The sequence below is a fragment of the Chinchilla lanigera genome, unplaced genomic scaffold (assembly GCF_000276665.1).
Source record: "Chinchilla lanigera isolate Chin_1 unplaced genomic scaffold, ChiLan1.0 scaffold00069, whole genome shotgun sequence".
Lineage (NCBI taxonomy): Eukaryota > Metazoa > Chordata > Mammalia > Rodentia > Chinchillidae > Chinchilla > Chinchilla lanigera.
The window spans coordinates 4571114-4587484 of NW_004955470.1; the positions used below are offsets into that span (position 1 = coordinate 4571114).

The window sequence follows — 16371 nt, forward strand, 5'->3', positions numbered from 1 at the left end:
TCTACCACTGAGTCACAGCCCCACCCTTTTTAAACTTTTTATTGTGAAACAGTGTCTAGATTGCTGGGTCTAACCTTAAAATTCTGAGCCTCTTGGTTCACCCTCCCAAGCAGCTAGGTTATAGATGCGCACCAGTACACTTGGTTGGATGTAACATTTTAAAGGGGTTCAATAAGATCAGCGTGGTGGCACATACCTGTAATTCCAGCTACTCAAGTTCAAGTTCAGCCTGGGCAATTTAGTGAGATCTTGCCTCAAAATAAATATTTTTTTAAAGGCGCCAAGAGTGCAGCTTAATGATAGAGTATTTGCCTAGCATGCTTGAGGCCTTGGTTTTACACCCCAGTACATATTCTGGCCACCTGCCTCCCCTCAAAAAAAAAACCCCTCAGGTCCAAGGATAGTACAACCCAGGCCCAACCCCCAGAAACTCCTGATACTATGCAGGTATACATAAACAGATAATACTTAGGAAGGAATTGACAATATTCAGAAATGACTTTATTTTTAAGACTAAGATTCCAATAAAGCTGAATCTTCCTTAACATCTGCTTCTTCTGTCTTATGCTACTCTTTCTCCAACATGATTCACATCTGTTTTCTTACCTAGCAGCAAACCAAGAGAAAGAGAAGTCACCTATTTCAGTGAGGCTGACCCTCAAATATGTAATAAACCCCCTACATCTGGACCATAACCACTGCTACATTAGCTCCAAAAGGTAAATTCTCTCTTGATAGCGCTGACTATTAAATCACTGCCTATTTGCTAATCAAAAAGCAGTCACTAAGCCACAGGAGCGTTTTTTAAAGTGGCCCAATTTTATCAGAGTGTTGTTTGAAAGCACCATGTGCTACCAAATCATCTTTTGGTGACATCAAGCTTTTTTTCTTTGTATCAGGAATTGAACTCAAGACCTTGCACTTGCCAGGCAGGTGCTGTGCTGCTGAGCTATATATACCCCTGCCCCAAATCACCTTTTGAATGACAAACTATCTCAAGGCTCTTTACACATGCTGTTAAGATACAAAGAGCACCTTTAATGCCATAAATAACTCCCCCAAACATCTTCTGCTTCCAGTTTAATCACTCCTAAAACAAAATCCAAGTGGGGGCCCGTGCCATACCATGAGTACAAACTGTTAAATCAGTAAAGTTAGCTTACGGTATTTCTCAAGCTTTATCATTGAAGAGTTTTTAACCAGTGCATTCTTTGAACCTAATGCAAATCTTACAACTCGGTAAAGTGTGTTTTAAAGAATCAAACTGCCACATCATTTTGTAATAATTAAAACTGATTTTAAAAAATATGACTACTGGAATTAAAAGAGGCATGAAATACATTTCATTTTACAGACAATTAGCCTGAAGGAATGCCTTAACCATGTAGTACTTTTTCTTGTTTCAAGTGTTTCTTTTTTAAAAACACCCCACATATTCACAATTACTAGCTATACATTAAAATCTTACACAAGTTCATGTTTGAATTTCAATAGCATCAAAAATAATAAAATACTTAAATCTAGCCAAAGAGGTGAAAGATTTGCACACTGTAAACTATAACACACTGCTCAAAGAAATTAGAACACAAAGAGAATGCTATCCTGTGTTCACAGATTGGGAAGAGTTACAATATCAATACCACCCAAAGTGATCTACAAACTTGATGTAATCCCTATCAAAATAAAAATGGTCCTTTTTTGCAAAAATTGAAAAATTCATCTTAAAATTCAGGTGAATCTCATGGGACCCCAAATAACCACATTAATCTTAAAAAGAGAACGAAGTCAGGTCTCATGCTTCCGCATTTGAAAACATATTACAAAGCTACATTGATCAGTGTAGCACCTGCAAGAGAAAAGAGACACACAGAGCAACTAAATAGAATAAAGAACCCAGAAACAAACCCCTACCATAGATGGCCAAATGACTGTCATAAGAGAATGCAAAGACCACTCAATGGAGAAAGACAGTCTCCAACAAACAGTGCTGGGACAACTGGATAGCCACATACAAAAGAACTATGTTGGATCTTTTATTTTAAACTATTAAAAAAAACCCTCAAAATGCACTAAAGACCTAATATGAGATCCCAAACAACACAATTCCAGAAATAAAAAGTAGGGAGAAAGCTTTATGATATCAAATTTGGCAATAATATCTTGGACATGACACCAAAAACAAAGGCAACAAAAGCAAAGAAAAAGGTAACAAAAATTTTTGTTCATCAAATTAAATAATAATGAAAAAGTTAATTATGGAAAAGACAGAACATATTTGCAAATTATCTCTTTGATAAGAAGTTAATGTCAAGAATATACAGAGAACTACAACTCAACACCAACAAAACCAGACTAAATCTTGGGCAAAAGAAATGAATAGGCATTTCCCAAAAGATAATATCCAAGTGGCCAAAAAGCACAGGAGAAAATGCTCAACATCATTAATCACTAGAGAAATGCAAATGAAAACCACCACGATAAACCACGCCATACCCATCAGGATGACAACTAACCAAAAATACTCCAGAAAATAGCAAGTGCCAGCAAGAGTTGAACAAACTAGCCCACCATGCACTGTTGGTAGTGTAAAATGGAGCAATACTATGCAACAGTGTGGCAGTTGCTGCAAAAAGTAAAACTAGAACTACCATATGATCCAGAAATCTTACTCTGGGTATAAGCCCCAAAGAATGGAAAGCAGGATCTTGAAGAGATATGTGCATACTACATGGCATTATAGTATTCGTAATAGTCAAGAGGAAGGAATGGATGAATAAAATATGACATATAGGAATATCAGTCTACCTAAAAAGGAAGGAAATCCTACTGCAACATGAAATCCTGCTACACTTTATAAACATTATGCTAGGTAAAATAAGCAGATTAAAAACCCTAAATCCTGTAGGATTCCACTTACATAAGGTACCTACAGTGAAATTCACAGAAATAGAAAGTAGAATGGTAGTTACTAGGGCTGGGGGCAGGGGCAAGCATGGGGTGGGGTGTGTGTGTATGTGTGTGCGCGCGTGCGCTCATGCAGAGGGAGAGAAATGGAGGGTTGTTTTATGTGTAAAGAGGTCCCAGTTTTGCAAGATGAAAAGATCTGAAGATCTGTCAGACAACTGTGCATCATTATCACTGCTGAACTGAACTGTATGCTCATAAATGATTAAGAAGGCCACCAGTGTTACATGCCTGGAATTCTACCTACTTGAAAGGCTGAGGCAGGAGGATCATAAGAGTTCAAGCAACATAGGGAGACCATGTCTCTAAAAACATTTAAAAGGCTGTGGATACAACTCAGTGCTCCTTAGATTCAATCCCCATAACCCCTTTATCCCTCCTACCCCAAAATATTAAGATGGCAAATTTTATATCTTTCACCCCAAATTTTAATAAATAAAAACAAATAAATAATACAGGTTTAACACTCTTAAGATAGATCATGTTAAGGATCCCCTTAGATATTTTTCAGAACTTTGTCCTACGTGTGTATGTAACAGAAGGAATGAAGCAAACAGCAAGGCTAATTCACCAACACCTTCAACAAGAAAGAACAAAAGTACCAGAAACTAACTTCTTCTGAAGTCCTTGAATCTAACTGAAATCTCCAAGAGATTTTCCCTGTCAGCTCTGTTATCTTCAACATACAATACTGTCTAACCTCTCTGTGCCTCAGTTTCATACTGACATGGAAAAGCTTAAAACCCAAAAGTCACAGGAGTGATGGTTGAAATAGGTATATACAACTCATTTTAGTTACAAGTGAAAGCAGTAATGAGGTCAAAAGTGGTATCACCCTACGTCCTATTAAAACAGATTTCCTAACAGCATCGAGGTTTTTAACCTGACTCTATAAACCCAAGTCACAGGTACAAAAAGTGGAGGATGAGGTCAATTTGAGAAGATCTTCATTTGAAAGCTAAGTACATGCTTCAGATGTTGACAGAGGTTCTGCTCAACAGAAATTCCAGTCAGGGTGAAGAATGACATCTATGAAATCTTAAGTGTAGTTAAACAAGGCAGTACACAAACGAGTGTCACAATGATAAATGAATAGCAAAGACATCACAAATTCTGAGGGGGCAAGCAGACCTGAACAGAATGGGGAGAGGTGGGATGTGAGAGTCTCCTGCAGTGCCCTAGGATGAAGATGTGGGAAAGCTGATCAAGAGGGGGTGTTACAGATGCTGATGCCACTCGATAAAGGGTCAAAAATGAGTCCAATGGAGCAGAGGAATAATAGTGGCATTAATAAAATGAGAAGCTGGATGCGGCACAAGACAATTCTGCCTTGGACATGTGCAGTGAACATGGATGGCCAGATACACCTACAGAGGAAGACATGGAGAGCAACAACAGACAGCAAGGCACAATGATAACCAAGTACAAAGTTTAGAGACAAAGTAGTGCCTGGCTCATAACACATAATAAGGGAAAAAAAAAAGGCCTCTTGGTCTGGCAGAGCCAATCAGAAATCTCAAGCCAAATGGAGGCAAGGAAGAATATCTAAAATATCAAGCACCCAGCAAAGACTTTCCTCCAAGAGTCGTTGTCTTATCACTAATTTGGAAAAAAAAAAATTAGATGATTTTGTATCTGTTCCCAGAGTTGATCTTTCCAGCAGGTTTCTATCAGGATCCACTCAGAATGAGAAAGAGGAGCTGGGTGTGTAAAGGCCTATAATCCCAGCACCTTGGAAAGCTGAGGCAGGAGGATCACAAGATCAAGCCTAGTGAGGGCAACTTAGTGACTTAGTAAGACCCTGTCTTAAAAACTAAAAAGGGGTGCAAATGTAGCTCAGTGCAAAGGCCTTGGGTTCAATCCTTAAGATCCGCACTCTCCAAAAAATTAGAAAGAGGAAGAAAATTGTTAGTAGCAATAGGAAACGAGAGCATTCTTTTCTCTCCTACAGGACTCCAGTGCTTCTGAAAATACTAGGAAAAGTAATGGCAGTTCATTAGTGAAGAACTTACTAATATTCTATTTAATAGGTCCCCAATTAAAAGGTAGTCACTATACCCTCATCCAAAAGGTTAAAACAATTCACTCTTAAAACAATCACTTTAAAATATATCTTTATAAAACAGCAGCTTGGTTTAAAAAAAACTGTATCTCCTAATCAATCCTACTACTCTAAGACAAATCACTATGAGGTTTCCAATCTCTCTTCTGGCCTTTTGTTCTAGTGCTTTGTAAAGAAAACACTCTATTACTCTGCTGCAATTATGGCACAAATGCAGTTTAAAACCAAAATGTGTACATAAAACTATAGTATACTGGCAAAAAGTTTAGTCCTAATTGCAATTTACCTTGCCACTAACTGCCCATTAATGATAATACATGTGACATTCATATTTAAATTTGTCATGGACCAAAACAATCATATTCCTGAAATCCAAGTTCATATTTACTATATACTTAAACTGTAGCTTCTCATTTGTAATAAATGAAAAAGCCCTATGCCTTCTAAAAACACCATTTCACAATGAAACTATATTACATGATTTAAGATGCTGTTTTAAAACTCTTGTTTAGCCGGCCAGGGATACAGCTCAGGGGTACAGCGCCTTGCTTGGCAAGCACAAGGTCCTGAGTTTGATTCTCAGTACCAAAACAAACAAACAAAAAATAAAACTCTTGTTTATCATAATGGGTTGGTATATAACTCAAGACCACTAACAATTATTCATATTATACACTCATATGTATTTCACTATCCATATTTTTTAACACATCGTTTCACTGCAGACACACACATTCAATGTTCTCAGTTTCCAGATTCTATCCTTAAGGAAAATCTTGACACTGACTCAGAACAAGACAGTTTCTGTAGCAACTTTAGCAACTTCTACCTCTGGCAACTATTTCAAAGTCCTCACAAACTTTCCAGGTAGCCGAAACAGTCTCAAAGGTCCCTTTCCTCTGGGCTAGCGATAATACTACAGATCAATTAAGATAACTGTTAACATATCGGAGATGTTAAGATATATAGATGTTAAGAAATGGCTCAGACTTCTGACTTGAGAAACCATCTAGTTCGAACATGAAAAACTGTATCAGGTAATCTAGCTATGTCTGCAGCTTTTCTCTAGGAGACAATGAGTTTTATCTTATTTTGAAGATTTTCTAGTCCAATTCTACTGCAATGCAGGAAAAATACACAAAAAATATCCAGAGAATCATCATTAAAATTTCAAATAAATCTTAACTTTGACATTTTAAACCAGTTTATACTTAGACACAAAAACCCCTTGGGATGTAAATTAATAAACTGAACTCAGCCATCTTCAAATACCTGCCTAGACTTGCTGAAAAACTCAAAAACATTCATTTGGGGCAAGTGTTATATTTGTGACGTGTCACATGCCAAACTCATAGTGTCACAAACACGTAAGAAAATCAATTGAACTTCTTACTCAAAAGCAATACTGGAATTTGACCAGTAAGGTTTAAAGCAAAGGCCATTTGTGGATCTATCTTCAGGGAATATTTAATTAGAACCTAATCTGTCTGTGATGAGCAAAGGCCTATGTTCTTTATTAGAATTACTGTCAATATCTTGAGTGACTACTATACAAATTCTGCATACAAATATAGCATGGACCACAAAGGATGTCTGATTCAGCCAAGACCACTGGCTGATTGAACCACTTTTCCTACTTAATACCCTGGCAGCTATTCTCCTGGCTAGCCCTTAAACACATTTATGGATATTAGAGAGGTGCATTAAAACTTGTAAACTATGCAAGTAAGAAATTATCAAATATATTTTAGGCTGACAGTTCACAAACAAGACGTTTGTTTGCTTAACTGTACCTAGAGAATTAGCATATAAAATGGCTGTTGAAAAAATAAGCAGCAGTTCAAGAATAATACACGTAACGCCTTAGTACATTCAATCATTTCACTTCCCTGCACCAATAGCACATGAAGATACTCATTCAAACAAAAGGTGAGTGCCTACTGTGTGTGCGGCACTGTGGAAGGTAAGCAAAGGAAAAGAAACCACACAATATTCCCCAAAGTCTATATGGAGCTTTAGGAAACATGCCCATTAAATTACTGCACTACGGCGGGTTTACGGAACACCCACTGCATGTTCAAGTGCTGGGTACTATGGTCACCCATAAGAACATTCAACTAACTGCAGATCTGTAAACAATGATGAACTATAACAACTCCAGTCCTCACTAGTCACAAAGGAACAGTATTTTATTCTGGAAATGCTTGCCTCTTTATCAATTTTTTCTACAGATGGCAATTCTCTGCACAATGTCCACCTATGTTAATCCAGACTAAGGCTGCCAGAGAGTCAAATGAGGAAATGCAATATTTTAAGCAAAAATAAATGAATAGTAAACCGAAGAACACTTACACTTCGATACTAGTTTGGGTTTGCACACACTGTTGCCGTCCATAACAATAAAAGTCAAGTGAGGATAGTCATAAAGTAGAACTTCGGCTCTAAGTTTCAAATGCAAGAAGTTATTTTCTCGCAGTTAATGTGAAACGGAAGCCAAGCTAACAAGTTTTCTTTAAGACCCTCCCACCACGCAAAAAATTGTTCACTTTTAGTTACTCATAAAGGTTCTGTGACCACTCATTCCCATAGCCAGTACAGTACAGACAAAATTACAGTTTGGAACTTCAAGATGACAAAATGATTTTTGACCCTGTCAAAAGCATCAGTTTTACAGTCGTACAATAACAACGAGAGTTTATAAAACGGGGGCCAGCCTTTATCTGTAAATTATAAAGTTTTGGAAGGAGAAATCCTGACGTTTGTTTTTTAAAGTCTTCTTACACAAGAAAGGCATCGAATTATATGAGTATCTTTAAAAAACGTACACTGGCTTTCAATAGCTTACTAGAGGACTAAACAGAATTGTATTTAGAGCTAACGATAAATGAAACAATCACCCATACCGCAAAGTGAAAATGCAGAAAAAGCTAAAGAAATGTCTGAACAAATCTGAATTTTGCAAGTTGCGTTCCGAAGCCTTTCCACAAGTCTGGCTATTTTTACTACGACATTTTCAAGTAAGCTCCTACACCACGCCGTTATTTAAAACCGCAACGCAGAGAAAAGAAGAGTCCTGGGATTTACCTCTGAACAGCACTCAACCTAAATGTACGCCCCTCCTACCTAGCGGGCCAAGCGGCCAAAATGTACGAGAACTCAGGAAGTTTTGAAATTGCAGTGACAGCAGACGAGGGGAAGGAATCACGGAGCGGGGAGCAGCTCCGTGCGCCCGGCGTCCGGAGCAAGTTCCCGGCTGCGGACGGGACTCGGCCGGGCAAGTTCGCGCGGTGCTCGCCGCGGCCTCCCTCCGTCGCAGCCCCGCCGCGGCCTCCGCGACAGCGCGGTGACAGTCGGCCCGCGATGCCCGCCCGTGACACCCACCTTCCTTCTCGGCCCGCGCCGCGGCCACCACCAGAGTCATCACCAGGTGCAGCGCTCCCAGGAGGCCAGCGGCCGCGCTCCGCGGGCCCCAGCCGCGGCCGGCCTCAGCGGACGTGGAGGCGGCGGCGGCTCCTGCTCCTCCTCCCGCCCGCTTCTCCATCCCTGCCGGCCGGGGGCCGCCGCGCTCCAAGTCCGGCGCGGCCCTTCTCGGCGAGGCGGCGGCGGCGGCGGCACGGGAGCCGTGGTCCGGACTCTGGCCGCGGTTCCGGGTGTGAGAGCGGTTCCGGGCCCAGGGCTCGGACTCTGGGCGTGGGTCTGGGCCCGTGCGTGCGTGCGAGCGAGCGTGTCAGTCACGGCCTCGGCTTCGGCATCGCCTACGAGGAGCCGGAACGGAGAGGCCGCGGGTCAGGCACGGCGGGCGGCCATACTGGAAACGGGCAAGGGCTGCGGACGCGGGGTACTGGCCTGTGAGGGGCGGGGCGCGGCCCGCAGCTCCGCCCCCCGCCGCGGCGACACCTGGGCGGCCGTCAGGTCAGCGTGTCCGCTCGGCAGTCTGTGGGCCCGGACTCCTCTGCTCGCTCTTGGAGGCTCACGGCTTCACCGGCCAGACAGGGCCGGGGCGGGTTGGGGAGGCCCAACGCCACGGTGTCGCCGCTGCCCCGCAGGGGAGGAAGAAGGAGGAGGGCCCGGGCCCGGCCGCCAGGACTTATGATGGCGGCTCGCGCTTCGCAAAGGCAGTGACGGCGATCACATGGAGCGGGGCAGCCGCGCCGCGCAGCCGCCGTGGCTGGTGGGCGGGGCCGGGGTGGGGCGGTGGGAACCGGCCACGCCTCCGACTCCGCTACAAACTCGGTGTTCTCTACTGCACAGCCAAAGTCCTACAGGGGTTTGAGTGCGTGTCTGGTCAGTGGGGCGGAGCGCGGGAAGTCGATCCCTGTGATTCATCCTGGTCTCCTCTTGGACGACGAGAGTTCCTTGGGTCTGATACAATTTAGAGATGCGCTCTATTTATCTTTACACCCTCCAAAACGTAACCCTGGAGGCGCCTCATGGACTCCTCGCACCCGCTTTGCTGCAGGAATCTCTTGTGTGCGGGGAACAGCAGTGACCCTGCAGCGAGTGACCCTGCTGTTTAGAGAAAATAACCAGTGGGTGCACTGGCTTTTTCTGTCTTGGCATGATCCTTAAGACGTTTTCATTCACATATTCGCTTCAAAAATCCGAATCAAACGCTGTCTCCTTTAGTCTTTCACAAAACCATCTCACGCCTCTTAAATGCTCTTCATTTCAGGCTGAGGATCTTAAAGGGCGTGGCTGGTCTCCTCTCCAAGATTTAAATTAAGCTCTTTGAGGGGGTCACACTGTGCTCATTTTAGTACCTTCCCCCACTCTCCAGCTTAGATTCATTTACCTTGCCTAGCTCTCTGTTGAGCAATTATAAGGCCACGTTTGCCTATAATACCCAACAAACTAGATAGGAAGGTAAAGTTTCAGAAAGACTTAAAAGCAAATATCAAAATGCCACCCTCTAATTGTCTTCTTATATTTCTTAAATGAACTTGCTGGGCATAATGGCACAGGCCTGTTATCCCAGTTACTCAGGAGGCCGAAGCAGAAGGACCAAGACCCAAGGCCAGCCTGGGCAATTTAAGGAGATCCTGTCTCACAATTTTGAAAAGTAAAAAGAACTGGGGATATAGTTCACCTCTCCCTGGGTTCATTCTTTAGTGCCAGAAAACAAACAAACGAACAAACAAACAAAAAATGAGCTTGCCCTAATGATTTAAAAAATTTCATTTTTCTGATTATCAGCACCAAAATGAATAATAAAATTACGTTCCTTATGTAACTAACTTGGTTTTTGGTATGTGCCCGAGGCAAGAGATTTCTGGAAGGTTTTTAACTCAAAAGATATCGAGCCCAAGGATATGTAACTGAGTGTCCCGCCTCCGCTGAGTCAAAGCTTAGCCTCCAGTGTGCAAGCAGTAACCCTTCCCCCATTGCCAGGTTGAAGAGAAACAAGCCTTTCCAACCATGAAATGCTCAGGTTCTCTTCAGCAGGAATTAGCCACAATCCCCCTGTTAGCCTGAGGCTCAAGAGCACCATGGGAAATAACTTGTATATGTGTATAATTGGAGCTTAGACATATACAGGCATGTTTGAAGGGAGGTCAATTTCCCATGAAGCTAATGAGGCTTAAGCGCATGAGTCCTCTCTTGCACAACACAAGCTCTTCCCAAGGCCCTGCACTTAGTTATGCATTTTAAAACCTGTGTTCTTGTTCTTAAAGGGCCCCCTAAGAGTTGCATAAACTTTTAGGGCCCATCATTCCTGGATCCTCCTCAGTACCTAATGGTAACTCGAAACAGGGGGTAGGGGGTGAAGACGATGAAAGTTTCTTCCCAGGCAAGGATGAGACCACTGGGAGTAGAATATAAGAATAAAGGAAGACGTGGCTTTGTTAGAGAACTTGGAGAGCTCACTCATCACCCACTCCCCCAACACTCATGTGCCTGGGGATGGAGAGGACTGTGAGTTAAAACAGAGGAACGCTCACACCAAGGGGCCTCCTGCAACTCTGAGTTGTGAACTTCCTGTTCACAGCAGGTAAGTGTTTTTGGTTGGCAGAATCAAGGAAAGCTCATGAAGCCAGTGGTTCTGAGAGTCATTGCAGCAGCAGCAGCGGCAGCAGAAGCAACAGCAGCAGAGGCAACAGCAGCAGCACCTGAGAACTTGTTAGCTAGGCAGACTAGCAGGCCACATCACAGGGTTGTGGAGTTGGAAACTTGAGGTTGGAGTCCAGCAATCAGTGTTTAACAATCCATTTGCATGACTTTGATACATGTTCAAGATTGAAGACTGTTTCACTAAATTGCTCTCTGCCAGGAGCTACAAGTTATTGGTACTTCTTATTTTCCACTCACTTCTCTCTAGTCAGATTTTTAAAGATTTGAGACATGATCTTGCTAAGTTACCGGTTTTCCCAGTCTGGGCTTGAACTTATGATCCTCTTGCCTTAGCCTCTCAGAGTGCTGGGGTCAGATATAATTTCAACACTTAATTCTAGCCCCCTTTATTATCTATATGATGCTGGGCAAATTACTGGATTTTTCTGGCCTGTATTTCCTTATCTGTAAAACGAGTGTTATAACTAACACATTTGGAGATATTAAGCAAAATGTTTGTAAAGCATATTGAATAGTGTCTGGCTCATAGCAAAAATTGTCAGAATAATTAGTGTTGGGCTGAGGATGTAGCTCAGCAGAGGAGCACTTGTCTAACATGCATGAGGCCCTGGGTTCAGTCCCCAGCACTGCAAAATAATAATAATTATTGAGTACTTTTTTCTTGTATTTTAGGGGGATGTGTGTTTTTCTTTTTTGAGGGGAGAGACAGAGTCTCACTACATAGTTCAGACTGACCTTGAACTCACTGTGTGGGCCCACAATGGCTTCAAACTTGCTGTGATTCTGTTGTAGAATTTAAGAGACCAAGAGATCATAAGTGAGACCAAAGGATTTATTTTAGGTGCGCATTGACTCAGTAGACTCATGTCCAAAAGGCTGAAGGCTGAACAATGGAAAGGCTCCAGTATTATACATGCTGCCAAGGGGGCTGGTGTTCCCAACGGTGCAGAACTTGTAGGCAGGCAAATAAGTTTACAGAAACAGTTTTGCAATTTAGCATATGTTGGTGGCCTTGCTCAGGTGAAACAGGACTTTATGAGAACAGGAGCTTATAATGTTTATAATGTTTATAATGTCAGGGAAAAGTTACTAACTGTTTTTGTAATAGAACAAAGAACAGTCATGGGAAGCTAGAAGTCTGAAGAGAATTGTTAAGGTTGGGGAAACTTGTTTTTTCTCCTTTTTAAATCTTCTTTCAATCCTTCTTACTCAGCTTTCTGTGTGCTGGGATTACAGCTGTGTATCACCATGCCTCTCTATTTTTTTTCGAAACACCTTATTAGGAACAGTAAAACTTTTAAAGATTATTGATTCATTTATACCCACACATCACTCTACAAGATGTTGGAGGAGGCTTACAAGGATACTTTCATTATTCTAGCAGGCTGTGGTGGTATACCCTTGCAATCCTAGCTGTTCAGGAGATGGATGTAGGAGGATCCTGAGTCTGGGCCAGCCTGAGCAATTTAGTGTTACCTTTTCTCGAAATAAAAAAAAAAAATTTTAAATGGCTGGGCTTGTAACTCACCACTACCTGCATTAAATCCCCAGTAACAGGAAAAAAGCCCCTCATTATTCTAAATATATATGAAATACAAGTATTTTAATAAGTATATTTGTGTATAAATACTCTTAGAGAGTTATTAGAAAAATATATGTACATATGAATTTGGTTCTAGAAAGGGAGAATGCTGTTAGTTTCTGGAGTTCTGTTTCACTGGCACCCTAGGTGGAGATAGTGGTTGGTCTCTTGCTATTCAACACCATCCATACCCTTTCCAGTTCCGACTTCGTGTCACCAGCCAGATGGCACCATCTCTACTGCTGACCCTGCTCGTGTCTCTAACACACATTTAAACTCATGTGACTTCCTCATCTTCCCTTGGCCTCCTCCACCCATGATGTTTCTTATCTCCAGGGCAACCCCACCCTCCCACTTGCACAGGCCCCAAACCTAGGAGTCATGCTCTACTCTCGAGTGCAGACAGGTGCTAGCTGTGTTTCACCACCTCCCTGTCATCTGCTGCCTGTCTTCCTGTGAAAGTGGCCTAATAAGTGGCCCTGCTTCCAAAAAGAAAAATAGAAGGGGATCTCCGTTGACACAGGTCTCTTCTCACTGAATCAGAAGCTGCTACCTCTTCACCCAGCAAGAAATTGCCTGGGCTCTATTTCCCCTCCCCTCTGCTAGACTATTTACCCCGGAGATCACAAATTTGAACCCAGCCCTATTTGGGGACTTAGTGAAATCCTGTCTCTAAAGTAAAAAAAAAAAAAAGGTGGATTTTGAAACTGTAAAGGAATCTAGTTTGAAATAAACCGAAATCTCAGCCTGACCTTTCAGATTCTTGACAGTGTCCAGTACCTTTGTAACTTTCACCTACAATACTTGATCATCTTGTGACTTTTTGAAGACTCCTATGCAATTTGATGGCCCTTCTATAGAAAGGAAGGAAATCCTTTTCTTGAAGACCAGGGATATCCCTAGTGTTTTTCTTGTTCCTTCTATCTCCCAACCATTGTCTGTTCTGATACTCAATAAGTACCTTGACACTGATTTTTCTGACTGCTCTGAGTTCATGGTCTTTCCTAAACACCATTACTAAAGAAATCTGCCTCAGCCTCGCATGTGGTGGCACATGCCTATAATCTGAACACCACGGGAAGCTGAGGCAGAACAATTGCAATTTTGAACCCCTCCCAGGAAATATAGCAATTTAGCGAGACCTTATCTCAAAATAAAAAAGGGTTGGGGGTATAGCTCAGTGTGAAGCCTTGGGTCACCCGGAAAGAAAAGAAGAAGCCAGTCTCACCCACACTGAGTTGTTTAAAACTGCATAGTTTTGATGGTCATTACCAGCCAAAGCCATTCAAGAGGAAAAAAGGTACTGAGCAATATGTGGATTTATTACTGTGTTTCTACCTCTTCCTGTTATTTAAATACCCAGGGATAGGGCTGGGGATGTACTTAGTGGTACAGTACTGTCCAGCATGTGCCAGGCCTTGGTTTCCACCCCCAGCACGGGAAAAACAGCACAAAACAAGAATATTCATTCAGTAAAGACAAGGACCAGTGTGCTCAAGATGCAGATGGGTATAAAAAATGACAAACAATTAAAACATGAATTTTTCTCTGTGGTGTTGGGGCTCAAACCCAGGGCCTCATGTGTGCCAGCAAGCACTCTAACTGAGCTGTACCCCAGCCTCAAGACAATCATTCACTGATTTGAGTGAAGTAAGATGGTAAAGTAAGAACTGCAGAGTCGTAGGTGAAGCAGGAGACACACCATTGCTCTGCTCCATCTAATGTGAGTTCCCTAAGTACAGAACCAAGAACATCACTGCTGTGATGACAATCATCATTACAGGAAAGGAAACTGTAGGTTCTGTAGCAGGGATCGGAGGGCAAGTGTGCATCTCTGTCTCTCTGTCTCTCTCTGTCTCTCTCTCTCTCTCTCTCTCTCTGTCACACACACACACACACACACACACACACACACACACAGTGTGTGGTGTTTTCCAAAAGGTGGATGCTACTTACCTTGAAGGACATTACTTCCTTTTTTTTTTTTGAAACAGGTTCTAACTATGTAGTTCAGGCTGGCCTTGAACTTGCTATATACATCCCTGGTTGGCCTCAAAATCTTCATGCTTCAACCTCACCAGTGCTGGGATTACAGGCGTACACCACCATGCCCAACTTAATTTTTGTCTTTTAACCACAAGTTAAATTTGGCACTTTATGTCTGATAGTTTAAAGCCACCTAGTAGGTCTGGAAAGATGTCTTTATGATCACGAAATAACAAATGTTTGACTTACTCTTTTCTTTTTAATATTGGGGATTTGACTCGAGGCCTTCATACTGAGCTACGTTTTCAGCCTCATATTTATTTATTTACTTATTGAGACAGGGACTGGATGACTTGTTAAGTTGTTTGAACTGGGCTTGAAGTTATGATCGTCCTGCCTCAGCCTCAATAAGAGTGCTGGGATTATATGCCAGTGAGTTATTCTTAAAATTAAAATGCCAGCAAGGAAGTAGTCTGTGCAAGACTTTGAAGGGAATATTTTTTTTTCAAATTTAGTCTGCACTTTGGTTAGCATGTCTATTCTGTTATAGAGGGTTTCACAATTAATTGTTCTAAATTGAAAAATTTGTATTCATTTCTGATGTACAACATGATGTTTTTGAAATATGTACACATTGTGGAATGGCTACTTTGTGCTGATTAACATATGCATTGCCTTGTTTACTGACCATTTTTTTGTGATGGGAACACTTAAAATCTCCTGTCTTAGAAATGTTCAAAGTACAACATATTGTTAACTATAGTCACCACCTACTGTCATAATGATTTGATGCTTTGAATCACTTCGATAGTACACACACGAGGAAGTATTAATAGCAAACTTTGATCTCCATAAATTATGTGTTTTGTCACATATGGAAAATACGATTGCAAATAAGGAACTGGGTTTTTTTTCTGTTAGGAAACATATTATTTTTGACGATGTGATTTTTCTTGTGAATAACTTTACATCAGAAATTCCATAGAATTTTGCAATAAGAAATAGACCTTACACCTGTAATCCCAGCACTCTAGTAGACCAAGGTAGGTGGATCACAAGTTTGAGCCCATCCTGGGCAACTTAGTGACTTATTGAGACCCTGTCTCAAAAAGTAAAAAAGCCTGGAGATGTAGCTCAGTGCTAAGGCCCTGGGTTCAATATCAAGTACTATGAGGGGGAAAAAGAGAGAGAGAGAGAGAGAGAAAGGAAGAAAGAAAAGAAAGAAGAAATGGACCTTTCATATTTATTTGAGACTGTCTTTGGAAGCCTTCATTTCCAGCTATGATGGCAAATTACTCAGCCTTTCTACCTTTCAGCCTCCCTACCTTCCAGCCTCCCCAGTTTTATGTTTTTAAAATGGTAAAAATAATTACTGAAGATTAATTTTAAGGATTGAATAAGCTCTGTGCCATGGAACTACCTATCACGTGGCATTTGATAATGTCGTTGTTGCATGATTATTATTGCTATTGAAAAGGAAACTGAGGCCCAGAAATTACAGGCCTTGTCCAAGATAATAGCAGGGCAGAGACACAACTCCTGGGCCAAGGTTTGTCCCTTGTTTCATTTCAGCTCCTGTTAATTTAAAGTTTTACATGTCTACAGGGCTTTATTTGGCAGGATACTCTTCTAATTACTGTTTTAATCCCATAATAATGTCAAAGGTTAAAGAATTAAAATTCTAAAGCTGTACCAAAATAATAGCACA

General features: G+C 41.7%; 1 protein-coding gene across 1 annotated transcript in view; it reads right to left on the reverse strand.

Moving 5' to 3' along the window:
• The window catches only part of Tmem131 (transmembrane protein 131), a 169323-nt gene extending 160669 nt beyond the window's left edge, over positions 1–8654 (reverse strand). The window contains exon 1 of the mRNA XM_005400698.2: positions 8408–8654. Coding sequence (XP_005400755.1) covers positions 8408–8567 — 160 coding nt within the window. The 5' untranslated portion in view covers positions 8568–8654. The remainder of the gene's footprint in view (positions 1–8407) is intronic.
• Positions 8655–16371: the final 7717 nt, after the last annotated feature.